This window comes from Hippichthys cyanospilos, chromosome 2, assembly GCF_059441005.1.
Source record: "Hippichthys cyanospilos isolate Australia breed blue-spotted pipefish chromosome 2, RoL_Hcya_1.0, whole genome shotgun sequence".
In the NCBI taxonomy this organism is placed as follows: Eukaryota; Metazoa; Chordata; class Actinopteri; order Syngnathiformes; family Syngnathidae; genus Hippichthys; species Hippichthys cyanospilos.
Genome location: NC_142370.1, coordinates 4,547,408 through 4,564,717, shown reverse-complemented (window position 1 = coordinate 4,564,717; position 17,310 = coordinate 4,547,408). Strand labels below are relative to the sequence as shown.

Genomic DNA, 17,310 nt, shown 5'->3' with positions numbered 1-17,310 from the left:
TCATGTACGTTAAACAAAATGGCTTTTGTTCAGTGGTTAGTGAACAATAAAATGTTATACTCAGACTTTTTTTCCATTACAGTACAGGGAGGTCAGGGGTCTAAGGGCTCTCAGAGTCCCAGGGCCCTCTTTTAATACCCAGTGCAAGTCTAGCATACAGCGCAGTCGTACAGTGCACGTGGGGTTAGAGCATAGATGGACTGCTGGAGTTGATGCAGATGATCGATGCGTGCAAACTACATGTATAACTAACTTCAAGATCTTCTCTCCCCTTACAAATGATGAAGTTTGCCCCCACGAAGTAGACTCTGGGAGACCCCCAATCTTCTGGTCCTGTTTGAAAACCCTCACCATGGGGTTTGACGCACGCTGTTGTCATGTTTCTGAATTCAATGAAAAGACGCAAAACCGCAGTTCAAAATCTCTCTGCTTGCATCTTGATCAAATCCAGCAAAACCATATCACGCCACCTGCGCCAGACCCTAGACCTGCCCTAGGTTTTTCAAAGATTAGTCTCCTTTCTAACACCACAAAAGCCGCTTTCACACCAAACAGTCCAGGAACTCTGGTCGCAGGGGTTCCGGGTTCGAAGTTTCCTGCCTGTGTCCCACGAGTTTGCGTTCATACCGAGGCACGGCGAATGGGGTGGCTTATTCAAATTGGACTGATGACGTGACGCAGAGGGGAGAAACTGCACTCCCCTTCATGTCTGACAAGTGGCACTAACTAAAAGGTGAATGACAAGCAGGATGATGAACTGAAGAAATTGTCACACACTTTGTGAGAATGGAGCTAATTAGCTTTTTCTATATTTATATGCAGCTCTGTTAGCTTGATCCTAACAAATTCATATACGTACGTTATTCAAGGAGGGCACGTCGGGAGGTACCGAAACACTTGCTGAAGGCGGGCGCCGGTGAGCACTTTCATCGGTGAGTCAGCTCTGCGTCTACTCATGTATTTGGAGGGACCTACGACATCCAGCGCCAGTTTGCTTCAACAACGAGAAGTAGAAAGGGGGCAGGGATGTCAACGGATGCTTTTGCTGGTGCACTTCTGTGTCCAGCCCCCCACCGCCTATGCTATGAAAGCGCTCGCTCATGGCGGGTGTTCCGTTGGCGACCTGCCTTTTCGCCTGGTTGGCAAATTGACATTGGATGTCCTCTTCCCTGAAAATATTCAGTGGAGTCTTTTCCAGAGCACCCATTCAAATTTCTCTCCTTCCATAATTTCAAAATATTCAACCGGGTACAGTGAAAATGAAGCCTAATGGTGGCTGCTGATACCTAAACAACACACCTCCAAGTTCAACCAAGCGATCAGCATTAGCACAACACGCCCCTCGAGCTACCCGGGTAGATCGCCGAAGACCCTAGTCACAACTCGGTGCTTAGAGGGTTCCCGGGTGACGCTTGGGGGAACCCTCCAGACCCGGAACGGTTTTTGGTGTGAACGGAAAGGGGAACTCAAGCTACCAGGGTACAGCGGAAGAGTTCCGGCGTTGTGAAAGGGGCTAATGTAGGCCGGTAAAAGAAAATGGTCTGCATGGTGCAGCACGGTTTTACAAACTCCCAAATATGTTAAGGAACTCCACAAAAATCAACATGTGCCTGCTGTTACACCAAAGTGACATGCGCTAACCCTAACCTAACCCTTTAGAAAGATAGGGCCCTCAGTCTCGAGAGGTCTGCCGTAACAAACCAAAAGTTACATTTTTTTGCTCATAAACTTAAAAAAAAAATCCTAAAGTGGTCAGAACTTTATTTAGCTACGCTAAATATACTGAAGTCACTAAATTGGATACACTGAGTAGACGCTTGCTTTGCCACATGGCTTAGCGCCGCCCCAATCTTTGTGGAAACAAAAGCCATCAAAACACCTTTCAATTGTTTCAAATTGTGGGGAAAAAAGACACAGTAGGGTACATTTCTCCCAGGCAGAACACTTACATTTTAGTGTTTGTGTGACAGCAGAGCTAGTCATCCCGAAGGCTGCCAAAATGTTGCATGCTACATTATTAGTTATACTAGTTATACATTTTCTCACCACCACAAACTGAAACCAAGTGAACTACTTGGCAGATAGAGAACTTGTGAAGTTTAATGAGCATCTCTTCAGCTGCCAATTTATAGCAACCAATTCAATGTCCAGAAGCTGGATATTTAGTGTGTGTCTTGCCTACATACGTACACACCACTTTGACCAGGTTCTAAAATTCAGCGTGCATGTGTCTAAGTAGAGGGAGACTCCAGTTTTTTTCATAAGAAGCCCCTATGAGTGTGAGTGAACAAAAGACAGGGTGAGAGAGAAGAGTCAAAATCTCATGAATGTGTAATGAGCTCAAGCGTATACAATAGAAATGCCTATCTTTCATTGAGAGGAATCTCAATGAAAGATAGACATTTTTATTGTTTTGATGCTCGTATGCATTTATCAGTGTTTTCGTTTGCCTATGTCCCCGAGGCATAATTTTGGATGGGGGTCCCATGGTTTTCTTGACATCAAAATATTCATCATCGTCCATCGACTCTTCATGCAACAAAACTTGAGGACTTACAAACATTTCTGACTTCTTCTGTCATGTTTGTTTGATCTCATGGGGGAAAAAAAGGAATGTCAATTGAAAAAAAAAAAAGGATCGCAGCTTTATTTACTTTTACTAAACGAAGTGAACCTCATTGTGTAAGCTCGATAATCAAGTCGATAACAACTAAATGGTTGTCGCGACCAGGCTTCCGGGAGTCACTTCAAAATAAAATCGTCCCAATGTCGTTTGTTTCATACGTTACTTGACAGCCCATGTTTTACTTTGAAACATCGCACTATATTTACTCCACATAAACAATGACCACGTGGCTATTTGTAATGGTAATTTATTCATGTGTAGGAACTTCAGCTGGTATTACAAACTTTCGTGAGCGTGGGAGCGAGAAGCTAGTACCGAGAATCACTGACGTCGGTAAGTTTAGCCGACACCAGTGTGTTAAAAAAATGATTTTGAATTGACTCAAAATATAACTCCGAGATGTACTTCAGAAAGTTATTCGCCCACAGGAGGTATTAAGCAGCAAGGAATGAGAGAGGTAAATGAAGTTCTAGTTTGCCAGGCAACATAAGTCTCTCTTACTGTATGTTGATGCCAAGTTAGTTAAGGTTATTCCTTCTGTCAAGATAACAGGATTAATATGCATAAGCATGAAACATAATGTTGCTTATGGTCTGTTAGCTCTGCGTCAATGATCGTTTTGAGTAAGCTTGTGTTCATTGACATGTAGCCTATAGTGCATTAGTTCTCAAATGGTCTATCTTCAGGAGGAAAAACATTTTCCCTTTCTTCAAGCTGCGGGCCAAATTTTTAAACCATTGAGATGATTTCAAGGAAAAATTGCACAGTGGACTTGTTTGTCCTGACAAAGATTCTGGGATCTGTTTTTTTTACCGACCCCCCCCCAGTCTAAAACGGCATCTAAAAAGAGCTTAGGCCCAAAACAAATTAAACTCGGCATAAAAAAAAAAAATGTATCAGTGACAAGTCAAACGATAAACAAACAGCTAACAATGAGCTAAAAAATTAAGAAGCTAAAACAAAACAAAACTCAAGAAGAAACAAAACAGACATGATAAAAAGTGAAAAGCAGACTTTTTTTGTAACCAACATTGACTGTTATATCAGTGATTGCAATATGAAGAAGACAATTAAGGATGCTACATGTAAGTTCATTCTGTTTCAATAGATTTTACTGTGACATTTGTTAACATCTGTTTTTGTTCACGTCTTGTAAATGCAATTTGAACCGTAGACTTACTTTGTCCTTTTGACTGCGCAATTTTTGGGACTTCTTAGTACTGTATTGCGAGTCCCGGGGGACCCAACTCTTTTCAGAGGTAAAATGAGCACTGACTTATGTGTATGTGTATGCATATAGGTATGCTTACGGAAGAGTAGAGGTGACCCTCTCCATTCATGGCAATGTAGAGACCAGTCTTTACTGATTGGATGGCCACAACTCGAAGTCCCACCGGAATTAAGTTGAACAAAGCTGCAAAAAAAAACACAAAGCATAGTGGTTGTATGTGCCAACTGATCTTTGAACTCTTAATACCAGAGGTGGGCACTTCGTCATCACTGATGGACTGTCCGCCAGTGTGTCGCACGGACGTACGGGATGACACCAAATAATAATAATAAAAAAAAAGCAGATTTAAAATGTCGGAAATGCAGTTGTGAAGACAGACATCACAACGGCATCATGTCCGTCATAGGCCTGTCAGTCCAGCATGCCTCATTTCGCCCACTGAAATATCGCTCAGCTGACTTGACTGATCACTTCTCATATTGCTGCATCTTCTTTGTGCAATCTGCAATCAGCCTGCAGTCAATGAGACAATAGTTACTTTACTGCACCACCATGCAGTTGAGTAAATAAACTTTTGACTCAATAACAACGCAGCTGACTTTACCAGAGATTTAGTTGTACTTGCTCCCTTTCTCAGACCTGGTTTCAGGCTACTCGCGGATAAGAGAATTTGGGAATGTACACCAAATATGCTTTCTTTCTCTGATTGGCTCTTGGCCAGGATATGCAAGACAGACATTTTTTTAAGAGAAAGTTTTTTTAATTTCCTAATTAAAGACCCTTTTCTAGTAAATTCAACCTCAGCAATATTTCGTTTTGCAGTGTATGTAGTGTATGTGACATGAAATTTAGACAAATGCTAATGAAACCGTCTTCTATAGTTGTAAGGCTGGCAGTTATAAATGAGAACCAACAGCCATTTATTGACTGGCGTTTAAAGCATGGTAATGCCCTTCAATGCAGATGATTGCTAAATGCGCTCTTGTCCCTTGCATTTCTCAAATGTGGGATAAGAAACATAATTATATATTATAGCCTAGGGTTAAGCCCCTTAGCTGGCTTTGTTTGCGTGTTACACTTAAATCACCATGTTTCAATTGCAGGGTAACTGTGGAACCACAGAAATGATCTCAACTATAGGTGTAGATGAAACAGAAAAAAAACAATTAGTGTGAGTGCAGAAAGAAATAGTCCAGCGCCTGACGAATGATGGACCAGGAAAAAAAAAAAAAGCCTATTACGGAAGTTGGTCAAAAATACACTGGCAAGACTGACGGACTGACGATTGCAATTTCGTCTGTCTGGCTTGAAAAAAATGACAGCCCGACGATGACAAAAAGGGGGTGGGACGTATGACAATTGTCGGACCAGCAAAAAAATCTAAGTTGCCCACTTCTGCCTCGGAGTATATCCTTTTTGGACATTTCTTCTTTTTAACTTTGTGTACCAGTATGACCAAGTCCATAAAGACATGCTTGACACGCTTGGGTGAGAGGGCTGACCTCAAGCCCATCAAACACCTTTGAAGTAGAGCAGCCAACATGGGTGACCTTGCAATTGTTTTGCTTGATGAGTACACTTTAAAGTCTTGTCCATCTTTGCAGAAGAGTTGAAGCTGCTGTAGCTACAAGGGAACTCCATTTCCTTTAATGTGCGTTTGCAATTAGTCTTAATGCTTTTGTCTGCATTGTGTATTTTTCATGGAAGTAGCTCTCTGTTATGCTGCAAAGGATATGTGCGCATAATCACAATAACAACCTATGATGGACTTGACGGTAGATACAGTATGACTCTTTTTTTGCAGTTCCCTCCAATCAAGGCTTGATTACGTGAGGGAAGGCAGAGTCCTCATTAATCAAGACTGCTTTCCAAGTGCTTTTTGAATCACTCTAGAAACCAAAGAAAATGTAATGGAATGTGCAAAGGTGAAAGCTATCGCAAAAATACTTTCATATAAATGATATTATATTATATATATTATATATATATATATATATATATATATATATATATATATATATATATATATGCGTGTGTGTGTGTGTGTTAATAAATAGTATATTGAAGAAATCCAGTATATTCACTCAACTAAACGTATTTCTTCACTGCTTGGCGGCGCTGAAGTGACTATTGTCACATTGACTGTAGACCGATTCCACCAAGTACCAGAAAGATGTCAAGTGAGTTGACTTATGTTTCAGTTAGCAAAATGGGGTGCGGCGGGCCAAAGGGCGATTACGACGACGAATCGCACTTCCAATTATTTAATTTAGCGTGTTTTTGAGCATTCCCGTTGTTTTATGGTCCATCGGCAAAACAGTCGTCTGTTGGCGACGGACTGACGGACAGTCTGTCAGTGCTGACAAAGTACCCACCTCAGTAAATACCACATTTGCTTTACGATGCCTCCATTCTGACATTGTTGCAACCTGTCAAATAGGCCAGAAACGTGACCCAGTCTGAACAGGGCCAGATCTCATTGAGACATAACTCATGAAGTTTTCAACCTGTTGCCCTATGGCCAGCGTTACAAGGCTCATAAAAGCCGGGGAAACAAACTCAGAGGCCGCTTTTTCCCCTGAGCTAATAACTTTGTGAATAACAACAATCGCACTCTGTGAAACTATGCTGTTTTGTTCTATATTATTTCTATTCATTTTTTATATTTATTTAATATGCACCAATTGGAGCTACGCTCCCAATATATTGTATATAATATTCTATATGAACAATACAATGACAGTATATCTATACTATTCGACTCACCTCGACTTATGTAAGTGTCATTAACCTAATAAGAATTTGTTATTTCAGTACATGTTCATGGGTGCTACTTACAGGAGTTGTTGCTGTCGTCTTTGGTCCCATCCAGACTTCCATCCTGGCCCATCTGGAGATAAAAGCCTTGCCTGCAGAACAATCTGGTAACGATACCCTTCAGCTGCGGTTCTGGGGGAAAATAATGAGGAAGCCAGTTGGGAAAAAAAATGTAGAGGACAATTGCAAGTACAGGAAGTATTGCAAGTACATCTTTGTGAATTTGGTCAAAGAGCCATATCAAAAAAAGCATGTCTTTGCAGAAATGTTCCATTTTGATAGATGCTTGCATTATTTGAAAAAAATGTGATCTTTGCACTCATTCATAACTATGGAAAATTTAAAGTCAGAATCAAACTCATACTTTTGTTCTTGAATGCTTACACAAGAGAAGCATATATTACATCTGTGGCATTGGTTGGAATTTATGATACAGCTTTAGATCACATGAGACTGCAAGTATGTTCAGAAGTGAAAAATAACTACTGTGGACTAATGGGACATTTATGTCCAGTTTCAAATATTTCTTGAAGGCCCATTTAAAATTTAGCCTGAGGAAAGTGACAACTTCAGCGCCCCATCCTGCAGAACTTCCTGCAGTGAAGACCAGCCAAGCACATCAAACCCATCTCGGGATTCTCATACTAATCCTTTCCTTGCTGGTAATTGTTCCACTTGAAAAACTTTGATAATGTTGTCAGGTCAGCGACTAATAGGGGATATGGATAAACACATATGACCACATCCTCTTTTCCAAAACATAATAGGAATCTCCTTTGAGAGTATGCCAGAGGCAGAGCGTAAAGGTAGAGTCAAGGTGATGCACAGAAACAAAACCGAGGCTGACCCAGTTAAGGAGAGGGGGTAGGGGGCTTCCATCTTTGTGACGGCTCCATTTTGTGGCTGGAAGACGAGGTGTGAAGCTTTGCGACAAAGTGTGCTCGTCTGGTAACAAGTTAAAAGCAGGCCATGGAATGTAGTTGCAAACAAATGTGTACGTCGAAACTATATCCTAGACATAATCGGTGTTCGGAGTAATGCGTTACAAAAGTCAGATAATTACTGGAATGCATTAAATTTTGCTGTAATTCATTACACACGTAAAATGCTAATGTTTTACTCTGTGCAAATGAGAGTAATGCAATGCATTACAATATATTTTTAACCTGAGAGTGGTGCTTTTTTCCCCCCAAATTCGGCCAAAACACCCCGGGATTGAGGAGAAAAGTCCACTGCATAATGTTTACTTTCTGTTATTAGTACCTGCTTACATCAGAGATGACTGCAGCAGCAGCAGATGACGACAGATTGAATATGAACAATATGAACACAAGATGGACATACACCCCCTAATTTCAGTTCGTCAGAGATAAAGACAAGAAGAATATAATAGTTTGGTGCACTTTGTGCACAACACCTAAAGAGTTGTCCCATTCACAAAATAGCATCAGTAATTTGACATAAAGCGATGCCATAGTAACGTGAAGTTAGCAAAAAATAAAAAAAAATAAAAAACACACTTAGAGGATCGAGAGTGGGGATTAAAAAAAAGCAGGCAGAAAGATTATTCTCTTACTCGGGGATGTCACTTCAACCTTCGAGTATGTGGTACACAGAAGATATGCTGGCGCTTTCCACAGTGGATTCGCCAACATTTTGACAGGGATCTCCCTGTCTCAACTAGTAATACTGACAAGATAAGCTAACGCTTTTCACTGTACAATTGCTGTAGTCTATAAACAGTTCTGGTCAATGTGTATCAAGATGAAGCATGCAAAAAATGACAGTACATCAAACACACGATGATGTAGGCTAGCTGCTGACAACAGTCCCACCGAAACCATCTCTTTTTGAAACCTTTGACCTTAACCTTGCCGACTGAACTTGAATTTGAATATTAACATTGAAATTGTGGAATGCACTCACAATTTCTCCCTAAAGCATAAACAATGCATCACTATGCTGTGAAGCGATGTAATAAAGGGATTAAAATACAAAAAAAGATTTTATATCTTGTCTTTTTACAATACAATACAGATGAAATGATGTGTACTGTTTTTAGGCTTAAGCCAACCTTCCACACAATGTGGAATGAGCTTAATGAGCTACATTTGGATTGGCAAATCCATATTTCCAGCTATGGTGGTGAGAGTAAAATAAAAGTAATGCAATAGTAGTGTAATGCATTACATTTCAAATAGAGTAATATTGTAATGTAACTAATTGCTCTGAAATGACAATAATATGTAATAAATATTGCGTTACAGCGTTGAAGTAATTTGCCAAACACTGGACACAAAAGGGCCTGGCATCTAATTTTGCCACTTTGAATATGACCATGTAACATTCTACGACCTGTCGAGAGTGAGTGAATTTTGTCTACACCCTTGAAAAAAAAGATAATATCCATAGCACAGCACAAAAAAAAAGAAAAAAGTGCTAAAGATTGGCAAGATCTGGGCAAAAATAGGAGATTTAAGATAGGCTACAAACAGGGGGGCAGTTGTAACCTTGTCAAGGTCACGATTTGTACACAGCCTCAGTTTTTGATGTTTCTTTGATGACGCCTGACCGTCAGTCTAGAACAAGCCCTCCTCGGGACATAGCCCAGGGTTGCGTAATCCTTCAGATGAGAGACGTAGTAGAAGAGTTAGAGGTAGAATGACTATTACTGAACTTTTTTATTTTAATCGTAATTACAGATTGGTGATGGATGGATAATTGACGGAAAGGAGTCGATGGGGAATGGCATCCAACATCCACTTATCCCTTGACCCAACTCACCTTACTGCCATTCAAAATCGGATCTATTATCAAAATTTGGACACATTAAAACCCCAATGTTTATCATGCATTTCACCCTATTTTTGCATCAATCCTTTCAACGGCAACTCGCGAATAGAATTTTTTATATTGACACCAAAAAACCACTGAGTAGCACTAGCGGCCATGACTTTTGCAAGCCTTTCAATGACTTTAATGATTGGCTTAGCCTGGACTCCCATAATGCAAAAGTCTTCAAAAGTCATAATCTAGTTATGACATAAGTATTACTATTTCAATGTCATTAATATGTAAATATAAAGCGTATTTACTTTTGCAATTATCACATTATTACCTTTTTTGTCCATAAACGGGTAGATTTTCCTCAAAGAAAAATTACATGTATGGATAGGGCTGATGCCGCCAAACATTTTGAGAGGTCGAAAGTACATATACATTTCTATTTAACCATGTTAAGTGCCTTTTAAAGTCACCCCAAATTGGGTGATAATAAGGGCAGCCTAGTGAAAAATCCCTGGACACCCAGGGGTTAAACAGGCTTTTACACTGATGTTTTTTCTGCAGTCACCAAGGTGATATTCCCTTTTCTTCCCAGCATCTCTATATCCTGTCTGTTACTAGGGAAATTCCCATCTTTGCGTTTCCATGACAACAGTCTCGTGATTCCACTGTGTTCCAGTGGAGAGGTATTCCCCCATCCACACATACACACACACACACGCACACACACACACACACACACACGCACACACGCACCACAGACACACTAATGCAATGTGGTGTGGTAATCCGTTGAGCGTGTGATAGTTGGACACGTCACACTGTCATTCTTCATTTGAGCCTCAATCCCGAGTTTGACACGCGCACACACGCGCACACACACGCACACACACACACGCACGCACGCACGCACACACACACACACACACACACACACACACACTACAGTTTGTATGTGACAGGAAAATAAAACCACTTGAGCATCAATCCAACATCACAAATGAGACGACGAATGTCTAGCTGAAACAAAGGCAGGAAAAAAGCCATCACCGCCAATATGGCAGCAATGACGCATTCGGTGACTGTCAAATGGGAAACGCCGACACTATCTTTGACATCAAGTCTCACGTGTACACTTAGAAGAAACCAACATGGTGGAGAGGGTGACAGTCTGTAATTGATTTTCCATAGCTACATGTTATTACGCATTGATTTCAAGAGTCTGTCCACCCTAGGGAGAACATCTAGGTAAGTAAAGGTAATGGAGCAAAAATGTTTTATTTACCTCTATTTGGGCTGCTCCAAGTACAAAGTAGAAAAACAAGAGCTACAGTGGGGAGAGTGAAGAAAAAAATAGCTTAAATCGCATATTATGTAAATAATAAAACATCTAATGAAAATACACAGCCAAGTACGAGTGTATCTGTTCGAATGTCTCCTCCAGAAAACCCCTGGTAGGGGAGTTGGCAAGTCGCACACACACATTGCCAAGCTTTATGTGTGTGCTGGGGGTGTTGGCTGGTGGAAAGATCTGAGGCAAAGAGGGAGGATTAGCGTTCTACCAAATTGTAACAGGAGATGGGGATGTGAAGAGCCAAGGATGAGGAGGCTTTGAAATGAATGCATGTGAAATCAGTGAGCGAATTTTAACGATGACAAACGCGGCTAGAGTAGAGCCTGCAAAAAAATTCATGAAGCTGTGACGAGCCCGGGATGCTCCGAGAGAAAACAGATTCTCTTAACTGTTGCTTCTCAAGAGTCAAAACTGGTTCTATGAACATGTGCTCGACCCCCTTGAAATCTTCCCCGCCTTCCATGATCTCACCTGCTGACTTTGCGCACAATCCGCTGAGTACGGTTCACATACTTCACAAAAACTAAATCAATCGAAAAACGGTTAAAACGGGTCGCTTCCCAAACAAAACAAGTCGCTTTTAATGCGCGCATGCATGAACTGAGTCAGACAGCGAAAGAAAGAGGCGAGGCAGACCAACGTGTGGCTTCAATAATGGATGTGCTCGGAAACTAGTGAACCATAGGGCGCTACATGACATGACAGTGCGTGTGCGCGCTCTTGTGTGCGTGTTCATGACGGAGGAGAGGGCCGAATCTGCGCTTCACGCAAAATCCACGATGTACGCGCTTTTGTGTCCCAATGTGTGCACGTATGTCAAGCGTATCGCGTAAACGTGCATTTGTGCGCGCGTATATACATGCGTGTCCACGCACACCTTGTCTCCGTAGCCTCCTTTTCTTCAAGCCGAATATCCGGACTTTGGAAAAGATATCGACCAGGTTCCCGTTGCACAAGCCCTGCTTCTTGCCGGGGCTCTTCCGTCGCCGGTGAGTGGTCGGTCGGTGGGCGTGTTGCTCCCTCGCCTGCCGCTTCTGGCGGATTAAACCGCTGGCGATGGCCGCTGCCATGTCACCGCCGAGACAGCAGACACAAAAGCAGTCTCCGGTCTCGTCACGCGCCTTCGGATCGGATCGGATCGGGGGTTCGGATCGCAGACGATACCGCACCCCAGAGTCGCGGCTCTGCCGGCTACAACGGCCCCATCGCCATCTCCTCGGAGTCCGACCTATTCACGCCGCTGCGCGTCACGGCCACGGGCCATTGGCTTCAATCGCTCAGCGGTTTACCTGTCCGTCACGTCCCGCCGCCCCCCCCCCTCCCCTCCTGTCAGCAGCGCTCTATGAATGACACCTGCGCTTCATCGAGGCGCTTTGGCAGGGCTCCTCCCCATGGTCGATACCGGAGTCTAACGCGGACACCCAAGGGAGACCACCTTGGAGACACAACGTCCGTTTGTGTGGCGCTGAGAGGGGCGCGCGGCGGGCGTGCAGCCGCGAGCGGCTCCAGGTGTGTAAAACAGACGTGAGAACAGTCTCGCCGGAAATAAAGCGCGTGGCGTTTCAAAGTAAAACAAATATTCACTGTGCAAGTACATGAACCAGCAGCGCCTCCGCTGTAGAGCGCACGGGGCTTTTTTTCTTCTTCTTAAAATACAGGGTAGTTTCGTAAACAGGGGGGGCAAAATCCGGTCCTCGAGAGCCCCATCCAATCTGACCGTGATTGTTGTCAGACTTTTGCAAAACTTGCATATTAGCTGAGCAATCATGGTTACTTGCATCAGGTGTACCGGATGAGGGTTACAGGAAAATAGGCAGGATAGGGGCTCTCGAGGACCGGACTTTGGCTCCCCTAGTATAAAGTGTTTCTATTTCAACATATTGGTCCTTTTCTACCATTAGTCTTGGTACCTGTTGCTAAGTAAAGTGACAATATGTAATATTTAGACCAGGGGTGTTAATCTTATTTTAGTTGCGCGCCATTTTGTAGCTCATCTTCCCTCATTGGGCGACATGATGGGGAAACCAAATCAATCTAAAATCGTTTTATAATGTACAGAACACAGCAAATTGATAGCTTATTAGTTTTGAAATCCGAAGTAAAGGAGTTTGTGTTAGTGTTTGAGTAAAAGAGTTTGTTGAGTTATTGTTAAAGTTACTGTAAAATACCAAACCAAAAAGTATTGCAAATTCTGAACTTTATTCTTTAATCTACACAACAAGTTAAAACTTTGCAATTGGGTTTAGCAGGCATCATGGAAATTGACATGATTTGCTTTTGCGGGCCACATAAAATTATGTGACGTGTTGGATTTGGCCCCCGGGCCTTGAGTTTGGTAGCCGTGAACTCCAGTCCTTGAGGGCCAGTATCCAGCATGTTTTTGAAATGTCTCTCTCAAACACACCTGATTCAAATAAGCTTGCTAATCAGCTAATCATTTGATCATCTGGTATGTTGGGGAGAGAAAACTTCATTCACGTTACACCAGTAAATGGCAACTCTAAATATTCCACCATGCGTCTTTAATCGAAAATAATTTAACTACGAAAATTCTAGTCGTCAGTTGATTGCTATTAAGTTTATTTCCGTAATTGTGATATTGTTTGTATTTTATTTTGTTCGTTGCCCTGGGGATGTGTTTGGGATTGCATTTCCTGTTCTAATCGCAAGTGAACGTTACCTGGTGAAGTGAAGGAAAGCAAGTGCCGGCTGATTCGACAAAGCAGCGCATTTTTTCATCAGCATGATTTTCTTTAGAAGTCACTATCTATCTATCTATCTATCTATCTATCTATCTATCTATCTATCTATCTATCTATCTATCTATCTGTCTGTCTGTCTGTCTGTCTGTCTGTCTGTCTGTCTGTCTATCTATCTACTGTGTGTATATATATATATATATATATATATATATATATATATATATATATATATATATATATATATATATATATATATATATATATATATATATATATATATATATATATGTAAAGAAAAATTTCAAAGTCAGCCCAAGTTGGGTGCGGACTATTAAAGTTGATGCAGCCATGTTTTCTAATCGTTATAAGGGAGTATTATCAAATGATTGTCTTCCTATTAATTAATATCAACTATGATTAACAATAGCACACAGTCATTGTAACTGAAATTAATGTGAGTCAGATTGGTATTTTAGACGTCTATATGAAACTTAGGCAAGTTTCTGCTTTTTTTTTTTTTTTTTTTTTTGCCACGAGATACTATGCAGGCTACCTTCCACAGACGTCTGTATCGAGAAAACTTGTGATCATTGGTAGAGCGATTGTGTAGTCTGTATGTATTGAGTCTCATGACAAAAAATGGTTAGTATGTTAAAAAAAAGCATATCAGGCTCAAGCTTCCATGCTAGAGTGGTTTGTTTATTAAGTGTATTAATACTGTATAGTAACTATAAGATTGTAGGGTCATGGGTGACCACAATCTATCCCACCAGATATCTTCTAAATGATTATGACACTTGTAATTGCACGCATTTAAAACACTAAACAAATAGATTTCTATAATTGCGTCATATTTTATTAAACTGTCATTTGAAAGAGGTTGAACCATGCTCTCTATCGATGTGCTCGCCATACATAGTTTCTCAATTGCTTCAATTAAATCACAATATACAGGTAAAACACATAACATCAAACGCCGTGTATTTTGTTCGCCTTTTTGATGAAAACACTTCAGCACCATGGACAGTCAGCAGTACAAAAACAATTACTTTAAAGGCCGCTTGAGGGCGCTAGAGTACATATAATCGCGGTGGCAATGCAACAGGCGTTGGCGACTTCATTGCAAACCGTTTTCCTGCTTGCTTTCATAACCGAATAAGTACATTTCATTTGGGCTGCAAATATCTCATTCATATATGCTGATTTGCCTGATACTATTGTCAACTGGAGAACTAAGCAGCGGTCCCCTAATTTTGTTGTTTTGTTAACCCTTTCCCCCTCGTTTAGAAGGTAACGTCAATTTTACTTTGTCTGTTAGGTGATGACAATTTACATTAACAAACACTTGTGATTTTTTTTTTTGCCAATACAATATTAATCAGAATGGCGCACTTTTCATCCACAAGCTTTTCACTGAAGTACAAAAGTAGTGGTTTCGAAAATACACGTGCTATGTGCCCTGACTGGTCGTCTAAACATGGAGTAATCCTGTTGTTGTGGAATATTCATTAATCAGATGAATCCACCCCATTCCATCCCAAAATTTGACTTGACTTTAAAGATAAAATGTTGGTTGATGCTACACGTGCCTATTGGGCACTACCCCAACTGCCAAAAAAAAAAAAAAAACTTTTGAAGAGCCATAAGTTATCAAATGTTATATATCAAAATGCTTACTGGAAGGGCACTTTGTGTTGTTTTTATGACCGTTAAAAATATCACGTTTAATAGGTTTACAATGCAAAAAGTGGAACCTCCACTTGTGAAGGCCTCTTGTTACGAACAAATCAGCGTACGAAACACCTTGGCAGGAAAATATTGTAATGGGTAATGGGAGATAATTCAAGGAAGGCGACATTGTTGGCTTATAATATGAGGCACAAGACACCAGTGTTAGCGTATGTGTTACAGTTTGTGGTGCATTTTTATCATCTATTAATATCGATATTCATTGAAATTGATAGTAGCTATGGCTAACATTGGACATGTTCACATAAAAATACATTTAACATACCACTTTGGGCTGTTACGGCTGACGTTCACGTTGTTAGCATGTCGGGTTAGCACTTTAGCAATGACATCACACAGGAACCACTTCCCATGACCCCAAAAGAAACTTAAGTAAATTTACTTACAACTTACATTTTTTATTGTTCTCGTGAACTTGTAAATGGTTCTTTTATCACTGGAAATGTAAAAATAAATACATTTTAAAAAATCCTTACAAATTAAACATCCAAAAAAGGTCTCTCTCTCTCGCTCTCTCTCTCTCTCTCTCTCTCTCGCTCTCTCTCTCTCTCTCTCTCTCGCTCTCTCTCTCTCTCTCTCTCGCTCTCTCTCTCTCTCTCTCTCTCGCTCTCTCTCTCTCTCGCTCTCTCCCTCTCTCTCTCTCTCTCTCTCTCTCTCTCTCTCTCTCTCTCTCTTTTTCTCTGTATTCATCACCAACACACCAGCACCATCTCAAGGCAAATAAGTGAACTGCATTCATATTGTGAACTGCTTTAAATTAATGTGATTCATTTAAAGGGTTAAGGAGCAGTTGTTGTTTTTTTTACATGATACGTTTTGATTATAATGCACTAATGTTATTCTAATATGTATGTTTCTGTTCTTCATCATTTTTAACATTTAATGATATTCATTTAGAGGGTTTAGAAGCATTTTTGGCGGCTTAGAACAGATAAGGCTATTTACGTGTAAAAAGCAGCTCTACTTATGAAAGATTCATGTCACAAAATTACTTCTGGAACAAATTAATTTAATAAGTAGAAGTGCCCCTATATACATTAAAGAGCCATGTGCACTACTTTGATTTAGCATGTTTCATAGAGTGGAAGCTATAACTATTGGTAGATACAGTAACTTAAGTAACTGAATGGCAACCTTTAATAAGGTACAGCAAATGTGCATCATAAATGTGTGAGGGCCACAAATATAAGATGAAAACCTGGCCAAAAATAATGTGGTTCTTACAAATATTGCATGCACTATAGACTTACTATTGCATACATTCAAATAACAATAACAGATACCAGAGGAATCAGTAAATGTATTGTTAGATAGTGCTAGTGGATATTAGATAGTGCTAGTGGATGGATGGATGGATGGATGGATGGATGGATGGATGGATGGATGGATGGATGGATGGATGGATGGATGGATGGATGGATGGATGGATGAACGGAGTGTTATACTGGGTAGCACATATAGCTACAGCACATCTGGAAAAGATTCACAACGCTTCACATTTTCCATATTCTGTAACTCAAAACCAGACCAATTTTCTCCCCAGATCTGTGTTTGAATAACATTCATTTTAATGCAAAATAACTATAGGCTGAATTAGGAACAGCAGATTAGCATATGAGTAATTGACTGTATGAGCCCCTAACTTACTAAAATGGCAACAATCAACAAAAGGACAAAAGTTGAGCTGCAGTGTGACGCAGTGAGCTGCGGTCACCACCAGCAGCTTTATATCGCCAACAGCTGGATAAGGACAAGTTTCCGAGACATTGCAGCATTTGGTAAGAAAATGCTAAGTTTGTTCGGTTCGGCGCATTTGTGTGAGAAGACGTTCTCGGTTATGAACTTGAATTAGAGCCGTGTGAGGACACGGCTATCGGACTCTCACTTATAAGACATCTTGCGCATCCATACTGCTGCCACACCTGGCCTTTGTCCTGCACTCCAGATCTCAGTTTCACCCATCACACTCATGTGGACGAGTCATTTTTCATTTCCTTCTGGGAGCTTTGACAGGGGATGCTGGTGTACCTTACACTGAAAAGATGTC

At 40.9% G+C, this 17,310-nt stretch overlaps 1 protein-coding gene across 2 annotated transcripts in view; it reads right to left on the bottom strand.

The window, feature by feature from the left end:
- LOC148426936 (fibroblast growth factor 14-like) overlaps window positions 1-17,310 on the bottom strand; it is a 44,613-nt gene that overhangs the window by 12,148 nt on the left and 15,155 nt on the right. The window contains exons 1-3 of one of the 2 annotated variants that reach the window (XM_088404250.1): window positions 11,690-11,979; window positions 6,696-6,806; window positions 3,937-4,040 (exon numbers count right to left, since the gene is read on the bottom strand). In XM_088404250.1, coding sequence (XP_088260376.1) covers window positions 3,937-4,040; window positions 6,696-6,806; window positions 11,690-11,882 — 408 coding nt within the window. In that variant the 5' untranslated portion in view covers window positions 11,883-11,979. Of the gene's footprint in view, window positions 1-3,936; window positions 4,041-6,695; window positions 6,807-11,689; window positions 11,980-17,310 lie in introns of those variants that run through there. The other variant, XM_088404240.1, reaches the window with a different exon arrangement.